Below are 20,718 nucleotides of genomic sequence, written 5' to 3' on the forward strand. Positions count from 1 at the left end.
TGAGGTGATGGAACCATTCTTTATTCGGATTGTGGTGGTAGTTACAGGAATCCATTTATGTATTCAAATTTACAGAACAGTACAAAAGAAGTCGACTTTAGTAGAGAACAATGTAAAAAATTTTAAAAAGGAGGCTTGTCACTCCTATTTTGAACTGTCTCTTATTTGGCACCCCAATGATTTTCATTGCCTTGGAGCAATGTAAGGTTTAAGGTGGGTAAGAGGTGTGGCTTGCTTTTCTGAACAGAAGAAGGATGTGTAAGAAGGGAGGGGTGGGAAGGAGAGCTGGTGTGCTGCCTCAGACACAGGCCCACAATTGCACGACTGCGGTGTTTGTGACTTACGCCACGGCCCCCCAGTTGGTCGCTCTACTTCCTTCCCACACTCTATGTTGCTGCATTGCTTTCCTAAGTTTCAAATCTGATCACGGACTTTGCTTCTTAAGGCCAAGTAGCTTTGCGATTGCCCGTTTACTTCTTTCTTCCTCTCTAGACCGAGCTCATGGGTAGTGAAAAAGGCAGATGAGTAAACTGACCCTTAATATACAACCCAGCAGGTGTTGAAACAGACATTTTCAAGGTGCTTAAGGGGCCAGAAGAGGAAGCACCCCCATCTCCATCTGGGGTGTCAGGAAGCCTCCGGAAAGACGCTCCAATAATGTTGCTTGTCCTCTGGGGGATCTGTAGGAAAACCCCATAAGCAGCAGAGACTCTATTAAACACCCTCCCAACGCGGTCAGACTCCACCAAAATGAAGAGCACACCAAATGTCGTTCTGCTCGTGACCTGAAGGACAAAGAGTCACGGAGCAGGGACCTCGGTGATCTATTTCTCTAACACTTCAGCCATTCCAGATTTCTTTCAGTTCCTCTTTCCCATCTAAGGGCCTTTGAACATCTTCCCTTAGACGAGTGTTTTCCTCACCGTCTTCCCAGTGACTAACCTGTAAATATCTCCAAGGTTTCAACTGCAACATCGCTTTCTGGAGAGGACGGAGCCCCCCCGCCCCCCTCCCCCAGTGAGGGGAAACCCCGTGTTGCAGGCTCCCACGGCGGGCTGCACTTCCTTTTCTGAACACTCGGGGCATTGTCCCGCCCCATGGAAGAGTCGCCTTGCAGCAGCCTGTCATCTGTGACAGCAAGGACCATCTGGTTCCCGCCCTATTCCCAGGGCTTGGCACAGAGCCTGGCGCCTGGGAGAGGCTCAAAACTATGTGTTGCGTCCATGGAATTTCAGTAGTTAGTACACCTTCCTCATTTGAAAGAGAAAACCAAGGCACGCAGGTGGGAAAGTGAGGTTTCTGACCATTTCAAGTCGGCGGCAAGGCCGGAGCTGGCTCGCACCCTGGAGAGCTCTCTGCCCTGGGGTCCAGGGCACTGGCCTCCTTGGCTTGCTTCTTTGCTTCCGAATAGGACGATAATCAATCCGGACCCTGGTTCTTGTTTTTGTGTGTGTGTTCTCTGGGTTTTCATTTCTTCCAAAATGTGCACAAAGATGAGACTTTCCCAGGAACGGTTTTGATTCATGTAGAAAACACACTGCTTTTGAAGAGTTCTTTAAAAATTTCCCCCAGCTTCCAAGTGTTTAATTTGGACACGTTTGTGTCACTAGAAAATTTGCACCAATAGGACAACAAAGACCCATCTATACTTCATCTAGATTCCTCAGTTGCTAACATTTTGCACAGAGGCTCGCTTTCTCTCTCTCTCCCCGTGTGTGTGTGTGTGTGTGTACTTCCTGTCTTCCATATACACACACACACACTATAGATATGTATATACTCTCTCTATACATGTACACACTTATTCTTTGTTGACCCATTTAAGAGTCAGTCATAGACTAAAAATTATGACATTTTACCCCTGAACACCAGCACATATCCACCAAGAACAAGGCAATCTCCTACACAAATACAACATAATTATCAGTCTCACAACACGATTAGCTAACATACATCCATATCCAAACCTCCCCAGGTATCTCAATTATGTCCTTTATAGCTGCTTTTTAAAAATCCAGGATGCAGGGGGCGCCTGGCGGGCTCAGTCGGTGGAGCGTGCGACTCTTGATCTCAGGGTCGTGAGTTTGAGCCCCACGTTGGGTGCAGAAATTACTCAAAATTAAAATCTTAAAAAAAAAAAGCATAAAAATCCAGGATCCAATCAAGAATTGTGAATTGCGTTTTGCTGCCTCCTTAGTCTTCTTTGATCTAGAACAGCTTCCTCACTACTTTATCCTTCACGATACTGACACTTTGGAAGAGTCCAGGCCAGCTGTTTTATAGAATGTACCTCACCTGGATTTGTCGGATGACTTCCTCATGGTTAGTGCCAGAATCAACTTGTTTTCTCTTTGAGCAAACATGCCACTTGCATGACACGGTGGGTGGCTCGTCATGGCAGTGCCTTCATTTCAGAGGTCCGGGGCCTTGAGGACATGGCCTGACCCCTAAGACACCCGGGGGCTGGGCAGTGGGAATGCCCAGGGAGCCAGCAGGTAAAGGCCAAAGCTTCAGTCTTGGCAGAATTCATGGGCCAGCCATGGCTGCTGACGGTGGGGCACTCCTGTGGGGCAACCAAGGCCGAGGTGAGAACTTGTCCTTCCTACCACGAGCTCCGGGTGACCAGTGGCCAGCTCCTCAGCCAGTGGTCACCTGCTGCTGTGGCCCCTCTCCGATGAGTCAGCTGCCAGGGGAGCAAGAAGAGAGCTGAGGTGATAACGTGCCAGTGTAGTCCTACTGGAGAGAAGGGACAGCAAGGGGACAGGGGCACAATGACAGAGAACCAGAATTAAAAAACCAACCAATGGGGGGAGAGACAGAGGGGACACACACCAGAGTAGAGAGTGAGACACAAAGAAACAGAGAGTCAGACACGCAGGCCTGCAGGGAAGAGAAAGCACCAGCTGATGGGCTCCCTAACAACTTCCAAGTCTGTTCCTCAGGCTCTTTGGCTTTAAAATTTTGGAAAGTGAAAACAGTGTGGGTTTATACTGGCCTGACTCAAAGGGCACAAGAGTTTCTCCTAAGGGGCCGTGTGGGGTCATCTCCTTGGTCTGTCCTTTTTCCAACACAGACCTTCTTCCTGGTGCCCCCAAACCAGGCCCTTGGACAGAAGTTTTCTGCTCCAGCTCAGAATATCTTCCCATTTTTAACAGGGCTCTCAGCAGACAGAAACCTACTTGTACACATCTGGGGTGAAGGGGAGGAGCAGGAGAGAAGCAGTCAGAAGGGAGGACGCAGAGAAGAGAAGGGCACCGAAAATAGCCTTCCCTCGGTGAGTGGAGAGGAACCCACGACCCCAGGAGTTGCCCAGTGCGAGTGACCGTAGCTAATAATAACAGGCCAGGGTTTCTCACGCGGAGAGGGACTGGTGGGGGTGGGTAGCTAACGGAGTAGAGCCCCCCACAGAAGAACTGTGCACAGAGAGGGCTTCCTGGCAACAATGTGCACCGTCTGTACTTTTCTTTGGCAGGAAGAGAAGAAAATGCTAAAAGCACAGTCAGGAGTCATGACCTCGGTTCCAGGGCTCCCAGCTGAACCCTGCGAGGCCCCTTGCTGCCTTCTGCCCTTGGCCGAAAGAACAAAGCCCAGGCTGCCCATCTTACGGAGGACGTTGAGGGGTGTCAAGGGGCGGGAGAGGACATCCTGGAAACTCTCCAGCCATTCCCGCTGCTCCTTCTCGCTGGGGCAGGTGAAGACGAATCTCCGCTCAGGTGTGACGATGGTGAGGCCGGCTTTCCAGCGGTTCCCTCGGATGCCCTTGGGCAGGTCTTCAGACACTCCGTACCCCTGCTCCTTGCTCCCAAGAAAAACCTGGCCCTGTTCAAAGGCATCCTGAAGGTAGAGGACACCTGGTCATTGGAGGCCACACCTGGGGCAGACCGGCACCTGCAGCCCGGACATCCCCCCAAGCTTCATTTTAGAAAGAGGTGTCTTATGTGTGTAGTGAGGGTCTCTGCTGGAGATCTCTGCTTGGTGGGACCCAGAGTTTGAAAGGCTATAAAACCATAAAAGAAATCACACATGTGATCTGTTAAAATGATGCTTACTTAACATTTATGGACAGCTTACTACGCACCAAGAATTCAAGTGCTTGACCTTAAGTAACTCATGTAATCCTCATGGCAACCTCTGAGGAAGGCACTGTTGTAAGCCTATTTTCCAGAGGCGGAAACTGAGGCACAGAGAGTTAAGTGCTCTGCCCAAGGTGTACCACTAAGTGGCAGCACCGCAAGTTCTAAAGCCCACAGTCCTAACCACTAGGCCCCTGTGAGAAGTGAGCCCTGGAGCCGGAGGACCAGCAGCAACCTGTCTAACCACACTGGCAGCATTTCGGATACACAGAGGACGTCCTGAAGGTGGACGAGATAAGCTCTATGCACAGGAGATGACTTAGAGACGAGCAAAGGGGGAGGTGTGTTCCTCGCCAGGTTTCTCCCGCCCTGCCGCTTCCCCACGCCCCCGCCCCCCAGCACGGACCCCACCTCTGTCTGGGGGTGCACTGGAGAGGGGCCGGCAGTGGCTCTTACCAGCGGGTTCTTGTAATAGAGCAGCCTCCGCTCCTGGGGATCCAGGGCAAACCACCTTTTCTTGAAAGGTTCTCTCTGCTGCAAAAGAGGGAAGCTCATAGGAGGGTCAGCCAAGCGGGGGAGCCCAGAGGTCAAGAGCCAGTCTGGGCGCGGCCCTGGCCCCAGCGCGCCTCCCGGAGGCTCTGCCCCCCTCCTCGCCCCCTGCCGGCTGCACCCTGTGCCTCTGGACGCCTCTGTAGGTAGGAAGAGGGGCTCTTCTCTTTCTCAGGCTACTGACGAGAAGTCTCAGAAAAAGGAAGTGGGGGAAATGAGAAGCGGTGCTGACAGCGCTGGCCTGGGCGGAATTCTAACCGAGGTCAGGGGAAAGAAAGCCCCTGCCGAGAACCCCTGGGGAGTGGCTGTGCCATTGGCTGGTGAAGGCAGAAAATAAAATGGGCAAAGCTTCGACTCGTTTTTTTAAGCTGCCCAGAGGCTTTCTTTCACACTGATTGCCTAACATCTTTCCCTGCAGTCTTAACATCCATCCCGTCCATATAGGACACCTTAAAAAAAAAAAAACAGCACTGGATTGCTGCTACTTTCGGAGTTTTTTAAGGAGGTTACCTCTGCTTTCCTTTCTCGTTCTCCCTTCACCCCTTCCTCCCCTCATGACCACCAGGACCCTCTCCAGCCAGCCTTTTGACTTGGAGCCATGCCCCTCTCGGCATCAAGGCTGGGCTCCCCCTCGCCCCCAGACGCCCTCACAGCAGAAGCCACCACCCCTCCGGACCCTCCAAGGGAGACCCAAGAGCAGCCAGTCTTCCCTTCCTTCATAGATAAGTGGGAATGAGCAGCACTGGGAGTTGGGGCAGGCTTAGCAAAAGCAGGGCAGAGGCTGAGTTGGAGGGAGGGAGTGTGTGCGGGGAAGGGGGGGTGCCCATGTGTGTGTGTAGGTGTGCGTTCTCAGACCTCACTTAGACAGTCCTGGTAGGCCCCCAGCACAAAGCATGCAAGAGTTCTGGAAAGTGCAAAAGCTGTCGCCCCAAAGAGTGCCCTTTCAGCTATGCTTTCCCAGGAGTGGGGTCAGTTAGGTGGAGTTAAGAGGAAAGAAGAGGAAGGAAGCTGGGGTGCCTGGGGGGCTCAGTCAGTTAGGCATCTGCCTTTGGATCAGGTCATGATCCCGGGGTCCTGGGATTGAGCTGCTCAGCATGGTGTCTGCTTCCTCTTCTCGTTCTACTCCCCCTCCTCCCCTCTGCTCAAGCTCTCTCTCTCTCAAATAAATAAAATCTTTAAAGAAGAAGAAGGAGAAGGAGAAGGAGAAGAGGAAGAAGAGGAAGAAGAGGAAGAAGAGGAAGGAGGAGGAGGAGGAGGAGGAGAGGAAGAAGAAGAAGAAGAAGAAGAAGAAGAAGAAGAAGAAGAAGGAGGAGGAGGAGGAGGAGGGGGGAGGAGGAGGAGGGGGAGGAGGAGGAGGAGGAGGAGGAGGAAGCTGTTGAAGAAGGAGGATACCCAGAGCTGCCTGGGTGGCTCAGACTGTTAAGCGTCTGTCTGCCTTCAGCTCAGGTCATGATGCCGGGGTCCTGAGAGCAAGCCCTGCATCCGGGGTCTCTGGCCAGAGGGGAGCCTGCTTCTCCCTCTCCCTCTGCCTGCCTTTCTGCCTACTTGTGCTCTCTCTCTGTCAAATAAATAAATAAAATCTTAAAAAAAAAAAAAAAAGGAGGGTACTCAAGGATCAGGAGAAGCACCTGCAGCAATCCCAGACCACACACCAGCTCGCCAGTCTCCACTTGGTCTTTTGCTCCAGGAACTCACAAACATTGGGTTACTTCCCTTCCGTCCCACTTCCCACCGCCTGGATCCCCCACTCTCCCACTTCCCAAATTCTGCCCTATTGCCCACTGGCACCAGGGCCACGTAAGTCCCACAGAGAGTGGTGGGATGTACCTTTGGACCAGTCTTTTCCATGAAGCCTTGTTTGAGGTACTTCCTGGTGATGAGGGGCACGAGCTGGGGGAAGAGAGACATAACACTGACCCCCCCGACTCACACGCCAAGTGTTCAAAGCTCCCCACTGCACTTAGCTCCCCACTGCACTTGGCTCCCCAGCAAAGGGGAAGTTTGGAATGGGGAAGGATGTGTGCTCATGGTTCACAGGGTTATATTTGGAATGTGGTATTGGATGCAACATTCACATTTCAACAGAGTCAGACGACAGCATCTCGGATGTTTGCAGAGCTTACCAGCAGAGCCAAATTGTGGTTTAAGGACTTAGTCTAAGGATTCCTTCAGCAACCCCAGGAGGTAGACAGAGGCAAGGCTCTGAGGAAACCCTGCTGGTGTCAGGGGGCATATTCTGAGGGTCTACCTGTGTCAGGCTCTGGGTGCAATTATCATCCGCCCTGTGAGGTGGACATTATTATCTTCATTGGACTTCTGAAGAAACCAGGCCCCAGAGAAGTGGCTGGCAATTTTCCCTAAACCGTGTTGCTGGAAGGATATAGCCGGCATTCACACGTAGGGCTGACAGACACTAGACGCTTCACTAGTGGTACTCTTCCCACTCCACCATGACGCTAACATGTAGACATGCCAGAGCCCTCAGAGCAGGCCCCTGGCTACGACCTGGCCGCTGCTGGGGTGTCGGACCCAGGCCCACAGGAAATGCTAGCAGAGTGGGCAAGCGGAGAAAGCTCTGGACTAGGAGCCGGGAGACCTGGATCCCAGTGGCAGCTCTGACCTCCACCAGCTGTATTACCGTGGTAAGACCTCATCCCTCTCTGGACTCATTTCCCTCTGCGTGATAAGGAGACTGGGTATGAGATCCCTGGGATCCCTTCCAGCTTGCCACCCTATACTCAGAGACGTTTCCAGGAATGAATGCTGGTGCTCTACGCTCTAGGGGGTCAAACTGGCAAGTCTAGAGCTTCCACCGTCAGCTCAGGCCTCTGACAGCAGAGGGGCTTGGTTCTCCGGAGCTCCAGGGCCCAGGGCAGGGGCAAAGGGGACGTGAAGTCTGGGAAGTCGAAAGGAAGAAAACTGTGAGCCGAATATGAAAATATAAACTCTACCACTCCCCTGTCCCCAAAATACATTCTGTAGGCCTTCATTCCTTCATTTGGAAGGAAGAGCCCTAAACTGCTTCAAACAGGAGTTTGAACCCGAGCCAGGGCCATGCCAGTCTCAGCCTAGGGAAGCAAGTGGAAGAAGGAAGATCACACGGATGGAGCGCTGCTCACTGTATCCTAGAGGCCGTGGCTCACTCAAGTCACAGCAGCCCTGGAAAGCACATGTTGTCCCCACAGTGACCGATGAGCACACCGAGGCTCAGAACGGTGAGGCGACGTGCCCCAGGTAACGCTTCAGCTTCTCTGACTTCGGAGGCCACCCCTTTCTTGGCCTGGGACCATCCCCCACACTGGAACTCCCCGGGTGTCTAGCTCTGGATCCCTAACCTTGAGCCAGGTCCAGGTGGCTGCCCAGAACCTCAGGCCATCCCTAGCCACAGGGGGAGAAGAAAGGCAGCAGAGAGACGGGGGTGGGGAGGGGACCCACAGTGTGATGAGGGGAGGCAAGACACTGAGGAGTTGGCCAGAGACCAATGTCTTCTGCAGGGGTCAGCAAAGTTGGAGAGCTGGCCCAGCTGACTAAGCCTGGGAGTCCGTCCTCCGACCTCTCCAGTCAGCACTCAGCCCGCACAGCACCCTGCCCGCGGAGCGTGCATTCGCTCATGCTGGGTGCTGACTGGGCAGACCTGGAGGCTCGCGACACAGGCCTGGCTGGAGTCACGCCCAGAGAGTTGTCATCTCCATGCATTGCCAGGCCTGGAGTGGACACCTGTTCCCAAAACGTAGCTCCCTGCAAACCTTGGAATTAAGGAGCTTTCAGGCTTTCAAGGAGGGTCTAACAGTTTGGAATAAGAAAGTCCTGGGTTTTGGGGCGCCTGCGTGGCTCAGTCATTAAGCATCTGCCTTCGGCTTAGGGCGTGATCCCAGAGTCCTGGGATCAAGCCCCGCATGGGGCTCCTCCACTATGAGCCTGCAACTTCCTCTCCCACTCCCCCTGCTTGTGTTCCCTCTCTCGCTGGCTGTCTCTCTCTGTCAAATAAATAAATAAAATCTTAAAAAAAAAAAAAAAAAAGAAAGTCCTGGGTTTCATAGGGTGTTTCCGCCCCCATCATTTACAAAATCCTCCTAGAGCAGGGCCTAAAGCAGACCCCAGACCACAGCATCTCCGAGCTGGAAGGGACCCTGAAGATGACCCAGACCAACCGCCATGTTACAGATGTGGCAACAGATGCTCCGAGAAGCGATGTGACCTGCAGCGGTCAAGCAGTGAGTTAGCCACAGAGCACCCACGAGAGCCCGAGCCTCCTGGCTCGAGGCAGCAGCCTCTGCCCCACATGCCTGAGAGACGTAGATGGTGCCCCACATGTCTGAGGATAACCAAAATGAAGTTCTCGGGGTCACCCTTACCTTGGCCACAGAAGGCAGACTGCTCCTGTTACAACTGTAATGGAGAAGATCCCATTGTCTTCCCGAGACCAGAACACAAAAGGGCAAAGGGAGGACATTGGAGGGGGAAGAGCACCCTTCCTGGGACTCCGTTTCTCATCAGTAAAATGGGAATAATCACCCCACCTAACCGTCTGCTATAGGGGATTACTAGATAAAAGATAAAATGGGCTCAAAAGCACTTTGTAAGCAGTACGTTAGGGATCATTTGCACATTTCAGTGGAAGAAGGGTTCAGAAAGAGAGGCCCAAATCCTGAGCCCCCTGACACTGGGGATGGTGGCTATGCATCCCAAAGGGGACAGCCTGACCTACATTGTGGAGGCTCCTTGCTGTGTGTGAGGCCATAATCCCCCGAAGAAAGCCTTTGGTTTCTCTTTGAGGTACCCAACCCCAAATCTCAAGGTCTTGTCCACAAACAAAGCTAGTCCGGCCTCTGAGTATTTTTGAGGTCAGCAGACAAGGAGAGGAGGTGGCAGGGAGGAGACTCAGAAGTTGGGGTCCAGAGGGCACCTGGGTGGCTCAGTCGGTTCAGCATCTGATTCTTGGTTTCTGCTCACGTCATGATCTCAGGGTCGTGAGATCAAGCCCCGCATCAGGCTCCGCACTCAGCGGGGAGTCTGCTTCTCTCTCCTTCTCCCCCTCCCTCTGCTCACACTCTCTTTCTCTCCCCCTCAAATAAATAAATAAATCTTAAAAAAAAAAAAAAAAAAGGAAGTTGGGGTCCACATTTAGCTCACCTCAGACTCTGGGAGCTCAGGAAAGGCTGTTTTTAGGTATTGCAGACGGGCTGCACGGAGGGCATTGAACCAGTCCACTATCTCCTGTGGAGAAAAATGAGAAGGACAAACAGACAGCCTGTGAGATGGGGTCGTGGGGGAGCTGAGTTTGGTGGTAGGAAGCTGGCTGGGTCTTTAGGTTCAGCACCTGCACATTCCCCACCCCAGATCTGCTCAGGGGCCTGTGTGCTGATCACAGGCTTCTGGGAGGACAATGCCAGAGCCTGGGGGGCTCACCCGAGCAGGTGGGAAGCCAATGACAGAGAGACGTCCAGAGCCCCGGAGAAAAGACCAAGGTGAAGTGCGCTAGAGTTAGGTAATGGCCTTGGGCCGTGCTTGGCCCTTCCCAAAGTGTGTAAGAATCACCCGAGCATCTCTCTAAAATGCAGATTCGGATCCAGTGGGTTTGAGGTAGGTAGGGCCTGAGATCCTGCATTCCTCACAAGCTCTCTGGTGATGCGATGCTGGTCCGTGGGACACAATTGGAAGAGCAAGTGTCCTTAGATGTCAAAGACTGGCTCTCAAGGAGGGGCGAGCGCACCTGCGGATTCTCCTGCAATGGGAATGCCCATCACCTGGAGTGCAAGTTGGGCCAGAGCTGGCTTGGACTTGCTCGTGTCATTCCGGGGGAGCGCATCCTCGGCAGTGTGGGCCACCGCTATCCCTGGCGAGCCACTGGTCTGGCTGGCTCTGCCTTGGCTCCTCTGCTCTGCAATGGGGCCTCCCCACAGCAGCCAGAGTGATCTTTTTTTTCCCCCCAAAGTGATTTTCTTTTTCTTTCCCTTTTTTTTTTTTTTAAGATTTTATTTATTTATTTATTTGACAGAGATAGAGACAGCCAGCAAGAGAGGGAACACAAGCAGGGGGAGTGGGAGAGGAAGAAGCAGGCTCCCAGCAGAGGAGCCCGATGCAGGGCTCAATCCCAGGACCCTGGGATCACGCCCTGAGCCAAAGGCAGACGCTTAACAACTGCACCACCCAGGCACCCCCAGAGTGATTTTCTAATTAAAAATCTGAGTCTAGCTCAGAGTCCTCTCTGCTACCCTCAGGTGAAAAGTCTAAGTTCTCTAGTATGACTACTTTGCCCTCTGAGCTCTCTCCATACAAAAGCATTTGCATGTCTGCCTTCAGCTCAGATTATGATCCCAGGGCCCTGGGATCAAGCCCTGCATCGGGCTCCCTGCTCAGCAGAAAGCCTGCTTCTCCCTCTCCCTCTGCTCATGCTCTCTCTCTCTCTCTCTCTCTCAAAATAAATAAATAAAATCTTTACAAACAAAACAAAACAAAAACCAAAAACATTTGCAATCCTCCCAATACATGTCACTCCGCCTTTTACACTCTGCCTCACCCACCTCTCTTCCCTCATCCCACACATAGATTTGCCTAGAACACTCTACTTATCCTGAAGTTTGGTTTAGTTGTAGTGGATTTTTGCTCAGCCCAAGCCCTGCTTCTACAAGAACCGCCCCAGCCGTGCTCACACACTTACGGCTCACCCACAACTGCAGCCACACTTGCTGTTAGGACCCTCCCCTTCTTGGCCGCAGCAACTAGGTCAGGGCTGGGCCAGTGCGGAGGCTAGACTGGGCTTATCAGGCCCTTTCTCCCAAGAATTTGGAACTGGGAGGCTGAAAGATTTGTTCAAATAGCCGCACTGCTGCACCTTGATGTAATAGGATGATTGAGAACTTCATTTGAATATGGTTTCCCAGGAAGGCAACATGATGACCCTTTTTCTCTCACCAGCCAAGCCAGCTGGCCTCGTATTCCAGAGTGGTGAGCTCTCTTGTCCTGGGCATTAATAATCTTTTCAGGTCCCAGGCACGGAAGGAGTGGGCCCATCCCAGGAAAGACTCACCCAGACCTTCACTTTGGTCACTAACTGGCGACCCTGGGGCCAAATCCAACCTGCATACAGGTTTGTTCATTTCCTGAAGTTTTGTTTGTTTCAATCATCTGGACAGGTTTTCCTGCTTTTATAGCCTTACAGCTGTCCATTTCATTCATTCATTCATTCATTCATTCATTCATTCATTTGACAGAGCGAAAAAGCACAAGCAGGGGGAGCTGCAGGTAGAAGCAGAGGGAGAGGGAGAAGCAGACTCCCTGCTGAGCAGAGAGGCCGATGTGGGGCTCGATCCCAGGACCTTGGGGTCATGACTGGGGTGAAGGCAGACACTGAACCAACTGAATCAGCCAGGCACCCCTTGTTCGCTTCACTTTCAAGTGAGCTACCTGGCTCCTGCAGGCCTGAGTTTGCCGCCTTCATTTCTCTAACAGAGAAGCTGGGGCACTGAGGGAAAGAGAAGGGCCAGACGCAGGTCGTCAGGTGCTCCACAGCTGGATGAATGGGAGGAGCCGGGTCCCGTAAGTAGCAGAGACCTTGGGCACCTCAGCGAAAGCCCTCCTATAGCGACGGGCACGGGGGGGGGGCACCGGTATCCACTGGGGACATGGGGCATCAGTAGACAGCCCACCATGGACCAAGAACCAGGGATCTCCTCCACGTTTCCCAGTCCCAAATTTCTGGTAAGACCAAGTGAGGAAGTCAAGAAGGATGACTGATATTAGATTTCTTGCCACTTTGGGGAGTGGGGGGTCCTTGAATTTAGAGAAATAAATAAGTACGACATTTACTTGCACCTCTGGTGCTATGGAACAATGTGTTCCTGTTAGTGCTCAATCTCTCTCTCTCTCTCTCTCTCACACACACACACACACACACACCACAGTTCCTGACTCTAATCTCTCAGGAGGCCCAGTCATATTTGTTGCTCTTTAAAAAAACAAAAAACCAAAAAAACCACTCCTGTATATTTCCCATTCGTGTCCCTTTAAGCTGGTTGGCGTGTCCTCTTTTTCAACACACGCACATAATTTTTAAATAGAAACTCTTTCCTCTGGCTGCCCCCTGCCCTGCCTAGACTAGGCACTTACATGTCTCCTGTGTGTCCCCAGCATGACGGACACCCCATCTACTTCCCCATCTGACTCCCTCCCCAGACTGTGAGAGCCTTGACCCCCACCCCCACCCCATGGCAGTGCCCCATTCACTACCACACTCTCTAGAACCTCGGGCAGTGCTTTGCACATTGCAGAGGCTCAAAAAGGATGAACTGAACGAGTGAATGAGTGGGGTGCCTGGGTGGCTCCATCGATTAAGTGTCTGACTTCAGCTCAGGTCATGATCTCAGGGTCCTGGGATCCAGCCCATGGCAGGCTCTGCACTCCACAGACAAAGTCTGCTTATCCTCTGCCCCTCCCCCTGCTCTCACGATCTCTTTCAAATAAATAAAATCTTAAAAAAAAAAAAGAGTGAATGAGTCAATGATACAGATGTAAAATTGCCCATAAGATTTTACCCTTTACAACTGTTACAATCCTGAGCAAATAATTAGCAGAGGTTTTTTTGTTTTGTTTTTTAAAGATTTTATTTATTTATTTGAGAGAGAGAGAGAGCGAAAGAGCACAAGCCAGGGAGAGAGATGTGGGACTCAATCCCAGGACTCTGGGATCACGACCTGAGCCAAAGGCAGACACTTAACTGACTGAGCCACCCAGGCGCCTCTCATTAGCAGAGGTTAGTGTCTGAAACGCACTTCACTGTAGTGAAATTCTTTCACATTCATGGTTCATGGGCATTCACCCTCAAAACCCCTCTGGCGGTGGGTGTTCAGTGGGTACTCTAATCCCTAAACAAGCAGATGGAGGATGGGAAGGGACTTGGCCCAGTAACACAGCCCAGAGTGGCAGAACCAGGGCTCCAGTTTATACCCTATTCTTCAGACCCCACCGCCAGGAACTATGCCCAGACTCTGCCAGCATCCCAGTGCTGGGCCCCTTGGGAAGATCTCGTCCCCGTCTGGGGCTCCTGGCTCCTGCTGCCAAGGATTCTCCCTCCAGCAGAGGCACATGGGTGGGGGTAAAATGATTGTAGGACTCAGGAACCATAGTCTGGGTGACGCTGAGCAAGTTACATAACATGCCCATGGCTCGGGAACACGGGGTTAAAACACCTCCAGGACTGTTTTGAGGATTAAGAAATGATGTATAGCAGGGCGCCTGGATGGCTCAGTGTGGAGTCTGCTCGTCCCTCCCCCTCCCCCTCAGCTCCTCCCCAACTCGTGCTCTCTCTCTCAAATAAATAAATAAATAAATAAAATCTTTTTTAAAAATGATGTCTAGTGATTGCCAAGAATAGTGCCTGGCACAGAATTACTAGGCACTCAAAAATGTCTACCCTCACCTCTATCCCTCTCCACCTCGTCTTGGCATCTGTGTCCCTTGCTCAGTCAGTAGACTGCTCATTCCGCCCTAGCTTACTCTCTTGGACCTCTGTTACTGGCCTCCTCTTCGCCAGCAGAGCTGATTTCTTAAACTTTAATGTGCTTAAGGATCACCTGGAGCTCCTGTGAAAATGCAGTTTCTAATTCAGCAGGTTCAGGTGGGCCTGAGACCGTGCTTCTAACAAGCTTCCAGGTGATGCTAACGCAGGTGATTTAGGACCCCATGGGGAGAAGCCAGGCCCTAGGGTTGAGGGTTGCCGGATCTTTCATCCATCCCTGCTCCCTCATGCAGAATCTCTGCCCTACCTGGATTTGTCACCTCCGGGCATAGCCCCTCCTGCGAACTGGACTCCCCTTAGTGGCTGTGCACTGTCCAGACACACCCATGGTGCCTGCCAGGTTTTTCTCCCTGATCTCACTCCGCATTGCTCGTACGGCTCTCTCGGGCCAGAAAGGGACAAGAGATGAGGCCAACAGCAGCAGCAAACCTCAAGCGGCAGCGGAACCAGGGAGCTGGCAAGGCAGGCCTGCGGAGTCCTGGGGTGCGGGCTGGGGGCCGAGGCGGCAACGCCGGTCATCTCACCTTCCCACTCTCGTGGTACACGAACAGGTTCCTGACGTGGCCCTCTCTCCTGTAGGTGATCTGCAGCCCGTGGGGGTTCCCTATCTTCTCTGTCTCGAAGGTGGCGTTCAAGTCCTTGATGCTGATGACAGCTTTGGGGCCTTTACCCTGAAAGAGAGGACACGGGTGACTTCTCACCACCTTCACTCAGGCCTTAATACAAACGGATAACCAATTTGTAATTTTCCATGGCTTTTAAATGTTCCTGCTCTAATATCGAGATGTACTGAGGTTCTACTGCTCTCCTGGGTTTTGGCCGTCCCGCCATGCCCACTTGATCAGATTGGCTTCTCGGAGCAGGCAGGGGGCTTGGAAAGGCCTGAACTTAGGACTTCTCAAAGCTTTTAGCCACAGAACTTTTTCGGAAGCGAATCATCTATGGAAGCCAAACAAATAAAATAAAACAGATTAATAGATAAAAGCAGGTATGGGGGCCTTGGGGAGCTCCCTTCCACTCTCTACTGTGTCGGCAGGGGTCTGGAGCACAGGCTAAGCACTAACAGATACTAAGCAAGGAAGGGGGAAGAGTGTTTTCCTTTGTAATCGATAAGAGAGAAAAATGGTACAAACACTCCAGACCTGGGGCAGCCATTAACCACATGTAAGCTACTTAAATTAAAATTTAATAAAAATGAAACGTCAGTTCCTTGGGACACACCTGACTGGCTCAGTCAGTAGAGCATGCAACTCTTAATCTCAGGATCATGAGTTCAAGCCCCACAGTGGGCACGGAGTTTAGTTTAAAAAAAAATTATAGAAAAATAAAAAAGAAAACTTCAGTTCCTTATGCTTAGCCCCATTTCAAGGGCTCAAGTCACCACTTGGGGCTAGGGTATCGGACAGGGCAGACATAGAACATTTCCACCACTGAACGAAGTTCTACTCGATAGTCTTTTCTACAGGGAAATTTGGTCATAGTTATTAAAATGTTGAGTATTTTGCCTTGACTCACAGTTTCACATCTGCAAATCTATGCCAAGGAAGTGGCTGCATCACTGTGCAAACACATATGTCAAAAGATGTTTGGGGGCGCCTGGGTGGCACAGTGGTTAAGCGTCTGCCTTTGGCTCAGGGCGTGATCCCGGCGTTGTGGGATCGAGCCCCACATCAGGCTCCTCCTCTGGGAGCCTGCTTCTTCCTCTCCCACTCCCCCTGCTTGTGTTCCCTCTCTCGCTGGCTGTCTCTATCTCTGACAAATAAATAAATAAAATCTTAAAAATAAATAAAAATAAAAACATAAAAAAAGAATATCTAATTTTGTCAATATTCTACCTTTTCCTAAAAGAAATATGATTTCACTAATAAAGGTAAAATCCTTTTCACAACTATTCATTCTATCTCATTCTCCTGTCTTCCCCCAGGCAATCACTGCCTTGAGTCTGATATTTATTCTTCTAGCTCATTTTTTATACTTTTACACAATATACATATCTATGAACAATATATAGTATTGATTTCTGTGGTTTTCTTTACACAAATGGTATCATACTCTACGCATCATTCTAGATCTTGCTTTTGTCACTCAACATTGTATTTGTGAGTTCTGTTCGTGTTGAGATATACCAACCTAGTTGGCTCTTGAGAATGACCATACCAAAGTTATCAGTCTATTCTCCTGTTCACAGACATTGAGATTATTTCTGATTTTTTGCCATCAGAAGTGATGCTGCGGTCAGCCTGTGTCCCTGGTACACATATGTGAGCATTTCTCCAGGTCTACATATTTAGGAATGGAATTCTAGATCACAGGGATATACATCTTCGATGAACTGGAAACGGCCAAATTATTCTGCTGAATGGCTCTCCACAGCGGTTGTATCAATATTTGCTTCGACACCGGATACTGAATAACACACATGAATAACACACTCAATCACAGAGGAGTTCCTCTTTCCCGATGTCCTCACCTGACTGGCAGATTTAAATTTTTGCCAACATGATGGGTATGAAATTGAATATCATTGTTAATTTTCATTTAACCAACTTTGTTGAGGTATAATTTATAAATAATAAATGGCACTCGTTTTAAGAATACGGCCTCATTTTTGACAAATGGATATACCCATGGAAGCATCACCACAATCAAGATATAGACCACCGCTGGGGTGCCTGGTGGCTTGGCCAGTTAAGTCGAACTCTTAGTTTCAGCTCAGATCATGATCTCGGAGTCGTGGGATCGAGCCCCGCGTTGGGCTTTGTGCTCAGTGTGGAGTCTGCTTCTTCCTCTCCCTCTGTCCTCTGTCCCCCCACCCCCCCGCCCCCGGTTGAGCGCGCACTTTCTCTCTCTCTCAAATAAATAAATAAATAAATAAATAAATAAATAAAATCTTAAAGAGAAAAAAAAGACTATTACTTCAAGAGTTTCCTCAGGCCCCTTGGCAGTCCGTTTCCACCCCACCCCAACCCCAGGCAATCACTTTCTATTGATCCTTTCTATTGATCCTTTCTATTCATATCCTTTCTATTGATAAAGTGTTTTTGCCTGTTCTAGAAGGGCCGTATAAATGGAATGTATAGTACATACTCTTGTAGAAGGCTTCTTTCACTCAGAATAATTTATTTTAGATCCATCTACGTTGTTGCATCTGTTAGTAGTTTGTCCCTTTTTATTATCGAGTTATATTCATTCTACGGCTATACTACCATTTGTTCATTCAGCTGTGGATGGACATTTGGGTTCATTCCACATTCTGGCAGGTTTTTCTTATGAATACAGCATCCATGAACATTTGCATACAAATATTTTTGTGGACATATGTTTCTGTTCCTCTTCAGTAAATACCTAGGAGTGGAATGGCTAAGTTACACAGTGAGGTGTTTATCTTTCTTTATTAAAAACTGCCAAGTGGTTTTCCCAAGTGGTTGTATCATTTTACAATCCCACCAAGCAACATATGGGAGTTCCGGTTTCTCCACGTCCTTTACGAGGAGTTGTCAGCCTTTTTAATTCCAGCCATTCTGGTGAGTGTGTAGTATATCTCATGGCTTTAACTTGCATTTCCCTGAATGCCAGAGAGATTGAGCACCTCTTCTTATATTTATCAGGCATGTTGGTTTCCTTTTCTGCGAACTGCCAGTCTACTTCCTTTGCCTATTTTTCCAAAGGATTGTCTTTTTCTTTTTGCTTTGTAGAGTTTTTAGAAAACCTGTTCTGGGTATTACTATTTCATTATGTTGAGATGAGTCTCACTTTCTTTATACTTACTTTTTTGTTACTACCCAAAATTTTTACATAAAAATGAGTTACCATTATAATTTTTAAAAAAGGTCCCTCTTGGGAAAGAAATGAAAAAATAACAAAAGCCACTCATTCTGTTTTTCTGTTTTAGACTGAACTGGCTCAGGACTGAGAAACAGATGCACCCTGGCTAACCAAGGATGGGACTCCCCCAGAAACCAACTCACAGTGGCTGCTGGGGGTGCCACGTCCGCTCCTAGCTCTGCCACAGCCCTTTCTCTGCCTGCCTTTTGGACCTGAAACATTGTCAGTGCTTCAAACTGAAGACTGAGAAGAAATCCCAAATTCTCACTTGGAGGGGTAATAACTCTTCACCCCACACCGTTTTTCACTTGGCCCCAGGCTGCAGTCACACTGGACAGCCCTGCTAGCATTGCTCTGGTCTATCTAGGAAAGCAACAGGGGAAATGTGAAAGAGAGAGAAAGAGAGGGAGGGAGGAAGGGACTGACGAATGGGGGAAGGGGGGAGGCAGGAGGGAGAAGAGAAAAGAAAAGAAAAAAAGAGAGAGAGAGAGAGGGAGGGAGGGAAGGAAGGAAATAAATAAATCAGTCAGTCAGTCTACATGTAGGAAACGGAGTCAGGTGATGGCTAACGTGCTCAGAGCTTGTCCTTTTCTGACTTTCTTGGCCGCTCCTTCACATTCTCTGCTGGAAACTTCTCATTTTTCTGCCCTCACAATACTGGAATGTCTCAGGGCTCAGTGTGGTAAATAATCTCCAAAGATGGTCCTTCCCGACCCCTTCCCTCCCAGTATGTCCACGCCATGGTACCCATAAAGAGGGGGAGTCTATATCCGCTCCCCTTGAATCAGCGCGGGCTGCTGGAGCTGCTTTGATCCACAGAAGGCAGTTCCTGACCTAGTGTTGAAGAGGCCGAGCAGCACCCCCCCTGCTCAGGGGAGGCCAGCTGCCATGCTGCAAAGAACCTCAAGCCAGACTCCTGCATACGGAACAAGCACGTGGAGAGACAGAGGCTCCCTGGAGGAGCCAAGGCACCAGACTTATGAGGGAAGGCATCCTGGGCCTTCTCACCCAGCGCGCCCCCCAGCTCCATGCGGCAGGGTGAGTGACCTGGCCCGTGCCACATGGAGTACACTGCAGCAGCCGAGGCCTGCCCAAATTCCTGACGCCCAGGACCGAGAGACTTAATACACTGATGTTTTAAGCCACTAAGTTGTAGGGTGGCTTGTCATTCAGCAACAAGTAACGAAAATCCTCCGTCCTAGGATCTCCGTTTTCACTCCTTTCTGGAGGTGACAAACGCCTCACGAGAACATGCTCCTTGTGAAGGACCTCCTCCACCGGTCCCCAGAAGAGAAGAGGAAGCACAAAAGCACAAACGGTAGTTCTGTGTGCTGGCTGCCCCACTGTGCTTTGCCAGCCCGCAGGAGGAAAAGCAAGGCTTACAGAGGATGCTCCTTCGGACAGAGGCAGCACTAAAAGCACCCTGAATCAAGATGTGTGGGAAACAGGGGAGCCCGGGGGGCTCAGTCAGTTAAGCGTCTGCCTTCGGCTCAGGTCATGATCTCAGGGTCCTGGGATTGAGCCCCGCATTGGGCTCTCTGCTCAGCGGGGAGTCTGCTTCTCCCTCTCCCTCTGTGCACACTCTCTCTCAAATAAATAAATAAATAAATAAATAAATAAATAAATAAATAAAATTTAAAAAAGATGGGTGGGAAACTATCCCAATAAACACATTTTGGATATATAAAAAAAAAAAGAACAAAGAACAAAAAACAAAAAAAATCTTTTCTCATCTACCCATACTCCCCACCCAGGTGATCCCAGCCAGTCCCATCGTTAAACGGTCTCAGCGCCGACGACTCCACCTCCAAACTCTCCCCAGACCTCCAGACTCACATACCCAACTTCCTTCTCAATGTCTCCACCTGGATGACTACTCAGCATCTCAAACTGAAAAGGGCTCTTGATCATCCCTTCAGGGAACTAAGATTTTGCCATCTCAGTAAATGGTAAATCTGTCCTTCTATCTGCGTAGAGCAAAAAAGCTGGGAACTATCCCTGATTCTTCTTACTTTCACACCCCACGGCCAATCCATCAGTAAATCCTGTTGGTTCTACTTCCAAAATCTGACCACCCCTAACCACCTTCTTCACCACGAAACTGGTCTAATCCACTATTATTCCTCGCTTGATTATTTTTTTTTAAGATTTTATTTATTTATTTGACAGACAGAGAGACTGCCATCGAGAGAGGAAACACAAGCAGGGGGAGTGGGAGAGGAAGAAGCAGGCTCCCAGCAGAGTGCCCAATGCAGGGCTTGATCCCAGGACTCTGGCATCACACCCTGAGCTGAAGGCAGGCGCATAACGACTGAGCCACCCAGGCGCCTCTCACTTGATTATTTTTTTATTAACTATTTTTATTTGTTTTAAGTAAACTCTATGCCCAATGTGGGGCTCAAACTCACAACTCTGAGATCAAGAGTCACGTGCTCTACTCACTGGGCCAGCCAGGCGCTCTGATTCCTCAATTATTGTAATAGCTTCCTAACTGCTTTCTCTCCTTCCACTCTTGCCCCCACCCTGCCCCATCCTGACCCCAGCAGCAGCCAGAGCACTCCTTTAAAAAAGTTTAAGTTGGGCACGTGGCCAGCTCCGTCAGTAGACCATGTGACTCTTGATCTTGGATTTGTGGGTTTGAGCCCCATGTTGGGTGTAGAGATTACTTACAAATAAAATCTTTTAAAAATAAATACAAAGAGCCATAGTAACGGTCCCTGATGCAAGTGGGAGTAAGAGGACAGAAGAAACTGT

At 50.1% G+C, this 20,718-nt stretch overlaps 1 protein-coding gene across 5 annotated transcripts in view; it reads right to left on the bottom strand.

Annotated features, from left to right (window-relative positions):
• Positions 1-20,718, bottom strand: part of ADAP2 (ArfGAP with dual PH domains 2) — a 30,203-nt gene continuing 9,485 nt past the window's right edge. Inside the window, exons 6-11 of one of the 5 annotated variants that reach the window (XM_008695372.2) lie at positions 14,664-14,810; positions 9,756-9,839; positions 6,450-6,512; positions 4,530-4,607; positions 3,606-3,834; positions 1-2,736 (exon numbers count right to left, since the gene is read on the bottom strand). In XM_008695372.2, coding sequence (XP_008693594.2) covers positions 2,603-2,736; positions 3,606-3,834; positions 4,530-4,607; positions 6,450-6,512; positions 9,756-9,839; positions 14,664-14,810 — 735 coding nt within the window. In that variant the 3' untranslated portion in view covers positions 1-2,602. Of the gene's footprint in view, positions 3,835-4,529; positions 4,608-6,449; positions 6,513-9,755; positions 9,840-14,663; positions 14,811-20,718 lie in introns of all 5 variants that reach the window. The other 4 variants (XM_008695375.2, XM_008695374.2, XM_008695371.2 and 1 more) reach the window with 4 other exon arrangements.

Source organism: Ursus maritimus, unplaced genomic scaffold (genome assembly GCF_017311325.1).
Source record: "Ursus maritimus isolate PB19 unplaced genomic scaffold, ASM1731132v1 scaffold_24, whole genome shotgun sequence".
NCBI lineage: Eukaryota > Metazoa > Chordata > Mammalia > Carnivora > Ursidae > Ursus > Ursus maritimus.